At 48.4% G+C, this 13,575-nt stretch overlaps 1 protein-coding gene across 2 annotated transcripts in view; it reads left to right on the plus strand.

Moving 5' to 3' along the window:
* The window catches only part of LOC140406169 (zinc finger protein 106-like), a 125,809-nt gene that overhangs the window by 76,303 nt on the left and 35,931 nt on the right, over positions 1-13,575 (plus strand). For both annotated transcript variants that reach the window (XM_072494304.1, XM_072494305.1), the window contains 3 exons: positions 1,632-1,692; positions 2,740-3,078; positions 10,421-11,222. In XM_072494304.1, the coding sequence (XP_072350405.1) occupies positions 1,632-1,692; positions 2,740-3,078; positions 10,421-11,222 (1,202 nt within the window). The remainder of the gene's footprint in view (positions 1-1,631; positions 1,693-2,739; positions 3,079-10,420; positions 11,223-13,575) is intronic.

Raw genomic sequence — 13,575 nt, forward strand, 5'->3', positions numbered from 1 at the left:
CTGTTATATTGGAATAAAAGTTGTTTTGCAGTTAAACTAATGAACGGGATGTGATATTTGACGAGGTCGAAGAGGCATTGATGGGATAATATATTTGATAATGCAAATGTGTTTGGGGAGGGTTGATAACAGGACTGGTGGGATATGACGTTTGTTAGCGTGGTGGTCGGCAGCGGGGAGGGTGGGTCGTGGCGCACAATAGCCTCGTGTTCTCTGCCCGCCCCACCCCTCAGACTTTGGCCTATTGTCATAGAGGTTTACAGCATGGAAACAGGCCCTTCAGCCCAACTTGTCCATTCTGCCCGGTTTTTACCACTAAGCTAGTCCCAATTGCCCGCATTTGGCCCACAGCCCTCCATACCCGTCTTTCCCAAATAACTCTAAATGCTTTTTAAAAGACAAAATTGTACCCACCTCTACTACTGCCTCTGTAGCTCGTTCCAGACACTCACCACCCTCTGTGTGAAAGAATTGTCCCCCTGGACCCTTTTGTATCTCTCCCCTCTCACCTTAAATCAATGCCCTCTAGTCTTAGACCTCTACCTTTGGGAAAAGATGTTGACTATCTACCTCATCTATGCCCCTCATTATTTTAAAGACCTCTAAAGAATAATCTTTATTAGTGTCACAAGTATGTCACATTAACACTGCAATGAAGTTACTGTGAAAATCCCCAAGTCGCCACACTCCGGCACCTGGTCGGGTACACAGAGGGAGAATTCAGAATGTCCAATCCACCTAAGCTGCACGTCTTTGGACTGTGGGAGGAAACCGGAGCACCCGGAGGAAACCCACGCAGATATGGGGAGAGCGCACAGACAGTGACCCAAGCCAGGAATTGAATCTAGGACCCAAGCGATGTGGTTATTATTATCACTGACATCTAGCACAGAAGGGTCACCAGCCACCCCTCTTCAGAGTTACTAGGGGTGGGAAGGAAATGAGACCTTGCCAGCAACACCCACACCCTGAGAATGAATTTTAAAATGTCCTCTAACCCAGTTTTAACACCTGATCTATTTGGAGCCCTCTCAATCCTTTATTCCTTTGATAATCTAGAAATTTATTGAAATATATTATTGTGGGTGACTCCTGAACTCCCCCCTGAAATGGCCTTGCGAGCCACTCACTCGAGAGCATTCACCGCTGGCCCACAAATGCTACCTTGCCAGTGATACCCAAATCCCATGAAAGGATAAAGAAAAACAATAGAACATAGAAAAATACAGCACAGAACAGGCCCTTCAGCCCACGATGTTGTGCCGAACCTTTGTCCTAGATTAATCATAGATTATCATTGAATTTACAGTCCAGAAGGAGGCCTTTCGGCCCATCGAGTCTGCACCGGCTCCTGGAAAGAGCATCCTACCCAAGGTCAACACCTCCACCCTATCCCCACAACCCAGTAACCCCACCCAACACTAAGGGCAATTTAACATGGCCAATCCACCTAACCTGCACATCTTTGGACTGTGGGAGGAAACCGGAGCACCCGGAGGAAACCCACGCACACACGGGGAGGATGTGCAATACTTCCGAATGATAATATTGTGAGAGTTTTCAGTGTTCACAGCACTGTCAACACTAGATGTTGCCGTTTCTCATTGCACCCCTTTTTGTCTTCTGCACAGATTACCCTGGAGATGAGTACACTGAGGGGCAAGAGAATCGAAATCCTTCAGGGACTGCAAGGTGTATCTCAAAGATTCTTTCAGTCAGAAGAATTTGGCATATAATCCAGCCAGTGCAGTATTGTGTGGAGTTTCATCCCAAATTAATTCGGACCCTGGTTTCGGATCAGGCATCCCATCCCATTTATCCCTGTTGGATTAAGAATAGGATAAACTGTACTGTTAGGAGAGGGATGGACAGGGAAGACATGAGGAGGGGAATGGATGGGCGGGGATGTTAGGGCAGCACGGTAGCATAGTGGTTAGCACAGTTGCTTCACAGCTCCTGGGTCCCGGGTTTGATTCCCGGCTTGGGTCACTGTCTGTGCGGAGTCTGCACGTTCTCCCCGTGTCTGCGCGTGGGTTTCCTCCGGGTGCTCCGGTTTCCTCCCACAGTTCAAAGATGTGCGGATTAGGTGGATTGGCCATGCTAAATTGCCCTTAGTGTCCCAAAAAAAGGTAAGTGGGGGTTATTGGGTTACGGGGATAGGGTAGAGACGTGGGCTTGAGTAGGGTGCTCTTTGTAAGGGCTGGTGCAGACGCGATGGGCCGAATGGCCTCCTTCTGCACTGTAAATTCTATGATTCTATATTCTATGAAGAGGGGTGCACAAGGGAGACATGAGGAGGGGAATGGATGGACGGGGCGTTAGTGGGATAGACCGAGATGGAGAGGGCCTTCGGAGATATATGATTGGGGAGGGCAGAGGCTGGGTAGGAGGGGGTAGGTGTGGCTGGTTAAGAGAGAGCCAAGTGAGAGGGGTGGTGGTGGGTGAGGCTTTGGGGTAGGGATTGCTGGTTAGAAGAAGGTTGGGGTGCTTGTTAGGAAAGAGTTGGGGCAGGATGCTGGTTTGGGGAGGGGCAGTTGGGAACACTGGCATAAGAGCGGGTTGGGCAGTGAGGTTTGGTTAGGAGAGAGCTAGACAGGTGGCTGGTGTTGGTGGGGGCAGGACGCCAGGACTGTTGTTCATGATGCTTCCTGTTTTCATTCATCTTTACTGTACTCTGTGTCTCTGGTTTGTACGTAACAGTTGGTGCATTTCTGACTGAGTTATTTTTGTCATCTGCAGAATCCTATGATCCTACTGGGGAACGACTGCCAGTCAGCTCAGCAACCGAAAGCAACCGCAGCAAGCTGCATGGTGACGCGACTGAGCTCACTTTCCAAACACCATTCCCATTGCCCTTACTGAACAATTCGTCTCCCAGCCCCAGCTCCACCTTACAGCCACATACCAACGTCAAAATAGCCCCTGCTTTCCGTTCTCCTGTGGAGAATGCCCTTCCTACCAAGCCAGACACCTCCATTAAGCAGGAGCCCATCTCTCCGAAAAGGACAGAGGGGAATGTGAAAGACCCTTGGATGCCGAGCGACCGCTTCCACGACACTTCAGGAACCCAGAGCAAAGGTAGGTTGTGGCAGAGGTAAAAAAAAATAATTGCAGCACATTTTAGATATTGTGTCTGTCACGAGGCTGGCATTGCAAAGCCAGTTAAGTATTTGGTGTACTCACTGTAATGTGGGAAATGTGGCAGACAGTTTATGTACAGCAAAATTCCACCAACAGCAGAGAGGTAAATGAACAGATGATCTGTTTAAGTGATATTGGTTGAGAGATAAATATTGGTGAGGGCATTGGCAAAAACCTCCTCTGTGCTTTGTGAAATGGTGCTATAGGATCATTTAAAACTATTTGAGAGGGCAGACAGACCTAATGTCCCCAATTTCCATTGCTCAATCAATAGTGTCCATGCCTCCAGCTGCCCGGGTCTCTGAAAACCTTTCCCTACACCACCCCCATCCCTCCTACTTTAGGATGGTCCTTTATTTATTTTTTTATAAGCACTTTATCGAGGTATTTATGGTTTTATAACAATAACAGAAGAAAACAGTGTACATACAGATGTAAACATAGTGCAAAGGCCGTCTTCCTCCCTCGCAGGTCCCACCTTTCTTACACACTAATCAAAGCTAAACTAAACCCCCCCCCCCCCCCCGAAGAACGGCTGCCACCTCCGGGCGAACCCTCACATTGACCCTCTCAGGGCGAACTTGATTTTCTCCAGAGAAAGCTAGCCATGTCCGATAGCCAGGTCTCCGACTTCGGGGGCTTTGAGTCCCTCCAGGCTAATAATATCCGTCTCCGGGCTACCAGGGAGGCAAAGGCCAGAACGTCTGCCTCTTTCTCCTTCTGGATACCCAGATCTTCCGGCACCCCGAAAATCACCACCTCTGGACGGTGCCAACCTTGTTTTTAACACCATGGGCATGACATCTTCAAACCCCTGCCAGAATCCCCTAAGCTTCGGGCATGCCCAGACCGTATGGACATGGGTTCGCTGGTCCTCCCGCACACCTTGTGCACCTGTCTTCCACCCCAATAACCTGCTCACCCGGGCCACTGTCATGTGAGCCCGGTAAACAACCTTGAATTGTATCAGGCTGAGCCTGGCACATGTTGTGGACGCGTTGACTACTCAACGCATCCGCCCAGAGACCGTCCTCCATCTCTCCTCCCAACTCCTCTTTCCACTTGTGTTTCAGCTGCTCAGTTTGCTTTTCCTCTGGCCCCAAGAGTTCCTTGTAAATGTCCGAAACCCTCCCTTCTCCCACCCACATTCTGGAAACTACCCTGTCCTGTATCCCCCTTGGTGATAGGAGCGGGAAGGTTGAGACCTGCCTGTGCAGGAAATCTTGCGCCTGCAGGTACCTAAACTCATTTCCACCCGTCAGTTAGAATTTCTCCTCCAACTCCCTCAGGCTGGGACAGCTCCCCTCTATAAACAGATCTCCAATCCTCCCGATCCCTGCTCTTTGCCATATCCGGAACTCTCCATTTAGCCTCCCCGGGGCAAGCCGATGGTTATTGCAGATTGGAGACCAGACCGATGCTCCCACATGTCTCCTCCATTGCCCCCAGACTCTCAGGGCCGCTACCACCACAGGGCTGGTGGAGTACCGTGCCGGCGGGAACGTTACCAATGCCCCCAAACCACCTCTACTCGCTCCCACATCGACACCATCACCACCGCCACCCACTTCCTAATCATGGCTATGTTCACCACCCAATAATAATTACTAAAGTTCAGCAGCGCCAGCCCGCCCTCCCCCCGGCTGCGCTCCAGCCCCTTTTTTACTCGCGGGGTCTTACCCGTCCATACAAAGCCAGAGATCACCTTATTGACCCGTTTAAAGAAGGTCCGTGGAATAAAGATGGGGAGACACTGAAACACAAACAGGAATCTCGGGAGGACCGTCATTCTCACTGTCTGTACCCTCCCAGCCTGACAACGGAAGCATGTCCCACCTTCGGAAATCTTCCTTCATTTGGTCAACTAGTCGGGTCAAATTTAATTTATGTAGTCGTTCCCATTCCTGGGCCACCTCAGCGCAATTGCCAGCGGCTCTATGGCCAGTGCGAACAACAGCGGGGAGGGGAGAGGGGCATCCCTGCCTCGTCCCTCGGTGCAGCCTAAAATAGCCCGAGGTCAGCCTGTTCGTCCGTACACTTGCCACGGGCGCCTGATACAGCAGCCTGACCCAGTCGATGAAACGCCGCCCAAATCCAAACCGTCCCAGTACGTCCCACAGATAGGCCCATTCCCCCTTATCATTAACTTCCAGATAGTTCTGGATACATTTCCTCACCCGCCCGCACAACTCCTCATCTGCTAAAAGTCTGACAACCAATCTCCAGTGCGGGCGTTGGCCACCCTCCTTGCTCACCTGTAGGTCAACCCAGTGCGGGCCATGGTCCAAGACCGTGATCGCTGAGTACTCTGTGTCCACTACCCCCGTCAGTAAAGCCCTATTCAGGATAAAAAGCCAATCCGGGAGTACACTTTATGCACATGCGAGTAGAAGGAGAACTCCTTCACTCTCGGTCGCCCAAATCTCTATGGGTCCACCCCCCTCATCTGCTCCATAAACCCCTTTAGCTCCTTTGCCATTGCTGGCACCTTGCCTGTACTTTAGCTCGACCGGTCTAGCCTCGGGTCAATGACTGTGTTGAAGTCCCCCCACATGACAAACTTGTGTGAATCCAGGTCCGGGATCTTCCCCAACATCCTCCAGGGCAGCACGGTTGCATTGTGGATAGCACAATTGCTTCACAGCTCCAGGGTCCCAGTTTCGATTCCGGCTTGGGTCACTGTCTGTGCGGAGTCTGCACATCCTCCCCCTGTGTGCGTGGTTTCCTCCGGGTGCTCCGGTTTCCTCCCACAGTCCAAAGATGTGCAGGTTAGGTGGATTGGCCATGATAAATTGCCCTTAGTGTCCAAAATTGCCCTTAGTGTTGGGTGGGGTTACTGGGTTATGGGGATGGGGTGGAGGTGTTGACCTTGGGTAGGGTGCTCTTTCCAAGAGCCGGTGCAGACTCGATGGACCAAATGGCCTCCTTCTGCGCTGTAACTTCTATGATAATCTATGATTATGAACTCCACATCATTCCAATTTGGCGCGTACACATTCACGAGCACCACTGGCAGCCCTTCCAGCTTCCCACTAACCATAATGTAACGGCCTCCCACACCCGCAACTATTCTTCCCGCCTCGAATGACACTCGCTTGTTAATCAGGATCGCGACCCCTCTAGTCTTAGAGTCCAGTTCCTTAATCTGATCTGGTCCGTTACTCTTAGGTGCGTCTCCTGCAACATTGCCACGTCCGCCTTCAGTCCCCTCAAATGCGGGAATACGTGTGCCCTCTTAACCGGCCTATTTAGCCCTCTTACGTTCCATGTGATCAGCCTGATTGGGAGGGCTTCTCTTTAGCATGGCCAATCCACCAAACCTGCACATCTTTGGACTGTGGGAGGAAACCGGAGCGCCCAGAGTAAACCCACGCAGACACTGGGAGAATGTGCAGGTTCTGCACAGACTGTCGCCCGTGGCCAGAATTGAACACGGGTCCTGGGAGCTGGGAGGCAGGAGTGCTAACCTATTTGCCACCGTGTTGTTTATTTGTCGCACTTTCCATTTACCCCTTTCCTCACCCTAGAAATAGGTACCATCCTACTTATTTGCTCAGCTGTACCTCATGTCTACTTTAAATGCTGTGGTCTCAAATTTTAAAAATGCTTTCTCTCACCCTGGCAGTTTGCTCTGGCCCATCTCTTAGCTCCACTGCCTTAAGTTCAGAGGAAGCAGACTTGAAAGATTATGACTGGTGACTGGTTTAGTCATCTGCCATCAAATAATAATAATCTTTATTTGTGTCACAAGTAGGCTTACATTAACACTGCAGTGAAGTTACTGTGAAAAGCCCCTAGTCGCCACACTACGCCGCCTGTTCGGGTACACAGAGGGAGTATTCAGAATGTCCAATTCACCTAACAGCACGTCTTTTGGGACTCTGACTGGACCACCTAAAGCACAATCCGATCCTGTTTTCATCTGTTAAGACAGCACACTTTTCCTGGATCATCCCAAAATGCAAGATAACACCGGCTTCTTTCTCTTATGCAAACTGTCCCCTTAAACCCCTTTTCCCCGATCTTTTCCACTCTCGGCTTCAACAGGCAGTTCGGGTGGACTCCTTTGTCACGACAGTGAGATCCCATGGGCAGCCTATCGCTTCACTTCCTTCCACTAACCCACTGAGCCAAATTTCCTTTTAAGTTTCCCTTCCCCAGCCCTGAACTCCCATCTTTTTCTTAGTCTTTCTTCTATCTTCTCTCAGGCCCTCTTCAGTCTTTTCCATAAAAGCCACCTCCTACTCCCTTGACCCTATTTCCACTAAACCATTGAGTAACCAACTCTCCTCCTCTGCCCCTGCACCCCTCACACCCGCTATGTGAGCTGATATTGCTCATCACTCTCTACTTTCAGGTGTTTTTCCTCTTTTCTAAAACGGGCGTCATCACCCCCAACCAGTATGCCACCGTCCTGGCAAACGACTGTCCCTTTGCAACCAAAGAAGTACAGATTAGGTGGATTGGCCATGCTAAAAGCATTGCCCCTTAGTGTCCAAAGATGAGCAGGTTAGTGGGGTCTTGGTGAGGTGGATGCTCTTTCAGAGGATTGGTGCAGATGGGCCGTGTGGGCTCCTTCTGCACTGTAGGAATTCTGTGGAACCCCCCTTTCCTCTCCAAAATTATTGAATGTGTTGCCACCTCCTAAATCTCTGTCTCTCTCACAGTAACTTCATTGCAGTGTTGTTAATGTAAGCTTACCTGTGGCAATAAAAAGGTTATTATTATTTTACTGGCACTCCCATGTCTGAATCCCTGTCACAGTACCAAAACGATTCTTATCAAAGTCATAAGTGACGTGCTGTGTGACTGATATAGGTAAACTATCTCTCATCCTTCTCAAACTGTGTGCAGCTTTTGACATGGTTGGTCACACCATCTCTAACATCTGTCCACTGCCATCTAGCTGGCTGGGGGGGACCACTCTCACTTGTTTCTATTCTTAGATATGCAATCATAGCCAGACTATTACTTTTGATGCCTTCTCCTCTTGCTCCCACGCTTACCTTTGGTGTTCCCCAAGAATCTGTCCTTAAGCTCCCTCCTATTTCTCATCTGCATACTGTCCTTGAGGACATCATCCATTGACAGCATTCAACTGATCTTAGCAGGACCTCTCTCACTGAGTTGTTGCGAAACTAAAGGACTGCTTATCTGACATCAAATACTACTGTGCAGGAATTTCCTCTAATTCAATATTTGGAAGACTGAAGACCTTGTTTTCTGTCTGTGGTCCAAACTCTCCCTATCCACCTATCACCACCAATCACCGAACTATCTTGACACTAGCGCAAGCAGCATCTTGATTTTAAAATTCTCATTCATGTTTTCAAATCTTTCCATGGCCCTGGCTACCCCTATCCCTGTAATCTCCTCCAGCTCCACAACCGTGTGAGATATCTAATTCTGGTGTCTTGAGCATTCTCAATTTTAATCGCTCTGCCATTGCTGATCGTGCCATCAGTTGTCTGGGACCTACACTCTATAGTTCCCTTCCTAAACATTCCTGCCGCTCTACCTTGCTTTCCTCCTTTAAAACTATCTTTAAACTTGCCTCTTTGACAAAACCGTTGGCCATTTGACATAATACCAAACGTAGTACCAAAAAAACGTCAAGCAGCGTGCTTTAATGACTATCGTCCAGTGGCTCTGACATCCATCATCATGAAGTGCTTCGAAATGTTAGTCATGGCATGAATCAGCTCCAGCCTCCCGGATTGCCTACCGCTGCAACAAGTCCACAGCAGACGCCATCTCCATGGCCCTGCACTCTACCCTGGAGCACCTAGATAACCAAGACGCCTATGTCAGACTCCTATTTATCGACTACAGCTCAGCCTTCAACACCATCATTCCTATGAAACTCATCTCCAAACTCCTTGGCCTCGGCTCCTCCCTCTGCGACTGGATCCTGAACTTTCTAACCCACAGGTCACAATCAGTAAAGATAGGCAACAACACCTACTCCACGATCATCCTCAACACCGGTGCCCCACAAGGCTGTGTCCTCAGCCCCCTACCATACTCCTTATACACCTATGACTGTGTGGCCAAATTCCCCTCTAACTCGATTTTCGATGACACCACAGTAGTGGGTTGGATTTCAAACAATGACGAGTCAGAGTATAGGAATGAGATAGAGAATCTGGTGAACTGGTGCGACGACAATAATCTCTCCCTCAATGTCAACAAAACGAAGGAGATTGTCATCGACTTCAGGAAGCTTAGTGGAGAACATGCCCCTGTCTACATCAATGGGAACGAAGTAGAAAGGGTCGAAAGCTTCAAGATTTTAGGTGTACAGATCACCAACAACCTCTCCTGGTCCCCACATGCCGACACTATAGTTAAGAAAACCCACAAACGACTTTACTTTCTCAGAAGACTAAGGAAATTTAGCATGTCAGCTACGACCCTCACCAACTTCTACAGATGCACGATAGAAAGCGTTCTTTCTGATTGTATCACAGCTTGGTATGGATCCTGCTCTGCCCAAGACCGCAGGAAACTACAAAAGGTCGTGAACGTAGCCCAGTCCATCACACAAGCCAACCTCCCATCCATTGACTCAATCTATAATTCCCGCTTCCTCAGAAAGGCAGCCAGCATAATTAAGGACCCCACTCACCCTGGACATTATCTCTTCCACCTTCTTCCGTCTGGAAAAAGATACCAAAGTTTGAGGTCACGTCCCAACCGACTCAAGAATAGCTTCTTCCCTACTGCCATCAGACTTTAGAATGGGCCTACCTCGTATTAAGTTGATCTTTTCTCTACACCTTGCTATAACTGTAACATTATATTCTGCAGTCTCTCCTTCCTTCCCTATGTACGGTATGCATTGTTTGTACAGCATGCAAGAAACAATACTTTTCACTGAATACTAATACATGTGACAATAATAAATCAAATCAAATATCTTCTAATGTGACTTTGTGTCATAATTTGTTTTATAATCTGCCTTTGCAGCACTTTGTAGTGTTTTATAAGTTGTTGGAGGGTGCATGTGAATCCCCCTGCTTTCCTGGTCAATATTTGTCCCTCAACCATATCATCCCAGCACCATTCTGGTCATTGTTGTTTGTGAGAGTTCCTGTGCGCACTTTAGTTGAGAAATATGTATAGTGCAAATTTCCAATAATTCCAAGTAACATTGACTGTAAAGCACTTTGGGGTGCCCTGATGTTGTGTAGCGCACAGTAGGAATGCAAGTAGCTGTTTAATGATCTCAGATATTTGGCCAAATTTGGCTAATGGATGCACCCTTCATTTCCTGCAGGTGAAACCAGACCCACGGGGTTCCCTATCATCACATTACCGCTGTCTCTCCAGCACCTGGCTGAGGGCTTCACACCACTGGACCCTGGGGGAATGCATGTGGCTGCGGACCGCTCCAGAGGTGGGCCTGACGAGGCTCTGAGCGGTGCTCCCCCAGCATTCACACTGCGGCCAGGAGGTGAGACTGGGGAGCCCCAGCAGAAAAAGGTATTTGCTGTGCCAAAAAAATGTGACCCAGTGACAGCCAGCAGGTGTCAGAAGGATTCAAGCTTTCCTGAGAAGGATCTGAAGAGCCGGGCAAGCGAGCAGCTGGTTGAGTCATCCTTGACTCCCTCGGAGAGCAAAGGCCAAAAGAAAAAAAAGAAATTCAGGAAGAAGAAGTCTCCCCGGGTAGAGGAAGCAGGTGAGAACAGCGACACCGAGCAAGACAACAAGCATTGTCGACCCACTCGCAAGCTAAAAACCAAAAGGATTCCCAAGGAAAAGGTCACAACCTCAATCTGCCAAGAGCCAGAGGGCACCTCAGTACCCAAGGAAAAAGGCAGAGCTAAAGGGGAAAGCGAAATGGCAAGTGTCTGTACAGACAGTGATTTCTCTGTGGAGCTGGTGGAAGTCACCAAACCCAAGTTAGAAGTGGTTGCCATCGAATCTCTGGAATCGGCCGACGAGCAGCCCGACAGCCCATCCAAGAGGGAGCACCTGATCCCGAGTCGATGTACCACTGATCCACCCAAAGCGGGTTATAACGAGGTGACTTCAACCAGCGAGATGGGGGCAAGCTGTGCCAATGTTATCGCCAAGAGGTGAGACTCAGTTTGGTTTGAAGAGGTAATCTGGCAATGTGGCAATCTCTCAATTTTATCATTCTCATCTTTGTCTTTTCAATCCCCGCCAAGGCTTCATTTTTGCCTACCTGTGAAATCTCCCACAATCCTCTGAGGTTTCTGCACACATCCAATACTTACGATTTTATTCGCTCCACCATTGGTGATCATGCCTTCAGCTGCCAAGGCCCTAAGCTTTGAATTCCCATCTGACTCGCAACCTCCCTCGCTCCTCCTTCAAAATTGGAACACATTTTTTCTTGTGTCTGAATATCTCCTTTCGTAGCTCAATAAGTTCTGTTTCATAATTCTCAACCTTTTTTACGACATGAAAGACGCTATATAAATCCATGTTCCCCCTGTACAGACTGCAACCAGGGTCCTCAGACTTGGCTACTGCTGAGTTGAGTGGATACGGAAGAGCTCAGCTATGATACCAAGCAGTGTCCTGCCATTGACCTCGTACTGTACAGATGCAGTCCCACCAGGCACATACCATTGCACCCAGTAGCAGTCAGCGTCTTCAGGAGCAGGGCCTTAAAATGAGGAATACTCTTAAAGAAAAATGGAGCTTGTATTTGTACAGTGCTTTACACAGTCTCAGACTGTCTGAAAGTGCTCTACAGCCAATCAAGTACATTGTGAAGTGGAGTCACTCTTCCAATATAGGCAAACGCAGTAGCCAGTTTGCGCACAAACACATTGGGCACAAGGGCACCCAAATAGCAATCCAACAATGATGTTGATTGGGGGTTAAATTAGACCAAAAGACCTGCCTTGCTCAAGGGCAACACGGTAGCACAGTGGGTAGCATTGTTGCTTCACAGCGCCAGGGTCCCAGGTTCGATTCCCGGCTTGCGTCACTGTCTGTGAAGAGTCTGCACGTTCTCCCCGTGTCTGCGTGGGGTTCCTCCGGGTGCTCCGGTTTCCTCCCACAAGTCCCGAAAGACGTGCTGTTGGGTAATTTGGACATTCTGAATTCTCCCTCAGTGTACCCGAACAGGCGCCGGAATGTGGCGACTAGGGGCTTTTCAAAGTAACTTCATTGCAGTGTTAATGTATGCCTACTTGTGACAATAAAAGATTATTATATTTTAATACTACCATTGGGATCTTTTACACCTACATGAGAGAACAGATGGGCCTTTAGATGCTGGAACGGTCCCCATTAGATTGGAAAATAGTGATTGTGACAATTCACGAAAGGAGGGGGAGGCAAGAAGCTATAGGCCAGCTAGCTTACCATTGTTGTAAGGAAATTACTGCAGCCTATTATCAAGAAGGTTATAACGGCATTTAGAAAATCTCAGTGTAATCAGGCAGAGTCAACTTTGGTTTTGTGAAAGGGAATTTATTGAGCAATTTATTGGAGTTCTTTGAGGAAATGGCAAGCATGGTGGATAAAGGAGAACCTGTGGATGCGCTGTACTTGGATATCCAGAAGGCCACATCAAAGATTACTGTGCAAAATAAGAGCTCATGCTGTAGGGGATAACCATTAGCATAATTTGAGGATTGGTTAGCTAACAAGCAGAGAGTAGGCCCAAATGGTTCTTATTAGGTTGGCAAAATATGATGAGTGGAGTGCCACAGGGATCAGTGGTTGGGCCTCAACTATTCGCAACTGATATCAATGACTAGGGTAAAGGGATCGAATGTCTAGTTGTTAAATTTGCTGACGTCACAAAGATAAGTGGGAAGTAGTTGTGAAGAGGACATGAGTCTGCAAAGGGCTATAGATAGATTACGTGGGTGGACAAAAATGTGACAGATAAGAGTCCACTTTGGCAGGAACAATAGAAAAGCAGTAAATTTAAGTGGAGAGCTCTGCGGCCCAGAGGGATCAGGGTGTCCTGGTTCATCACATTAATCACAAAGTCAGATGGCAGGTACGGCAATTAATTAGGAAGCAAACGGAATGTTGTCACTTATTGCAAGAGGAATAGAATAAAAATAGGGATGTTGTACAGGGTTGGTGAGGGCTGTATTATGCACACTGTGGATGTGCAGATTTGGTCTCTGTATTTAAGGAAGGGTATTAATGCATTTGAAGCAGTGTGGAGAAGATTCTCCCGACTGATACTTGGATTGGGCGGGGCTATTGTTTGATGGAAGGTTGGACAGATCTCCGTTGGAGCGTAGATTGAGAGGTGATCTTGAAACATGTAAAATCCTGAGGCGACTTGACAGGGTAGATGCTGAAAGAATTTTCACCTCGTGGAAGAGTCTAAAACTAAGGCACGTGGTTTAAAAATAAGAGGCCTCCCATTTAAAAACGAGATGGAAAAATATTTTCCTTCATAGGGTAGTGAACCGTTGGAACTCGCTTCAA

This window comes from Scyliorhinus torazame, unplaced genomic scaffold, assembly GCF_047496885.1.
Source record: "Scyliorhinus torazame isolate Kashiwa2021f unplaced genomic scaffold, sScyTor2.1 scaffold_333, whole genome shotgun sequence".
Taxonomy (NCBI): Eukaryota; Metazoa; Chordata; class Chondrichthyes; order Carcharhiniformes; family Scyliorhinidae; genus Scyliorhinus; species Scyliorhinus torazame.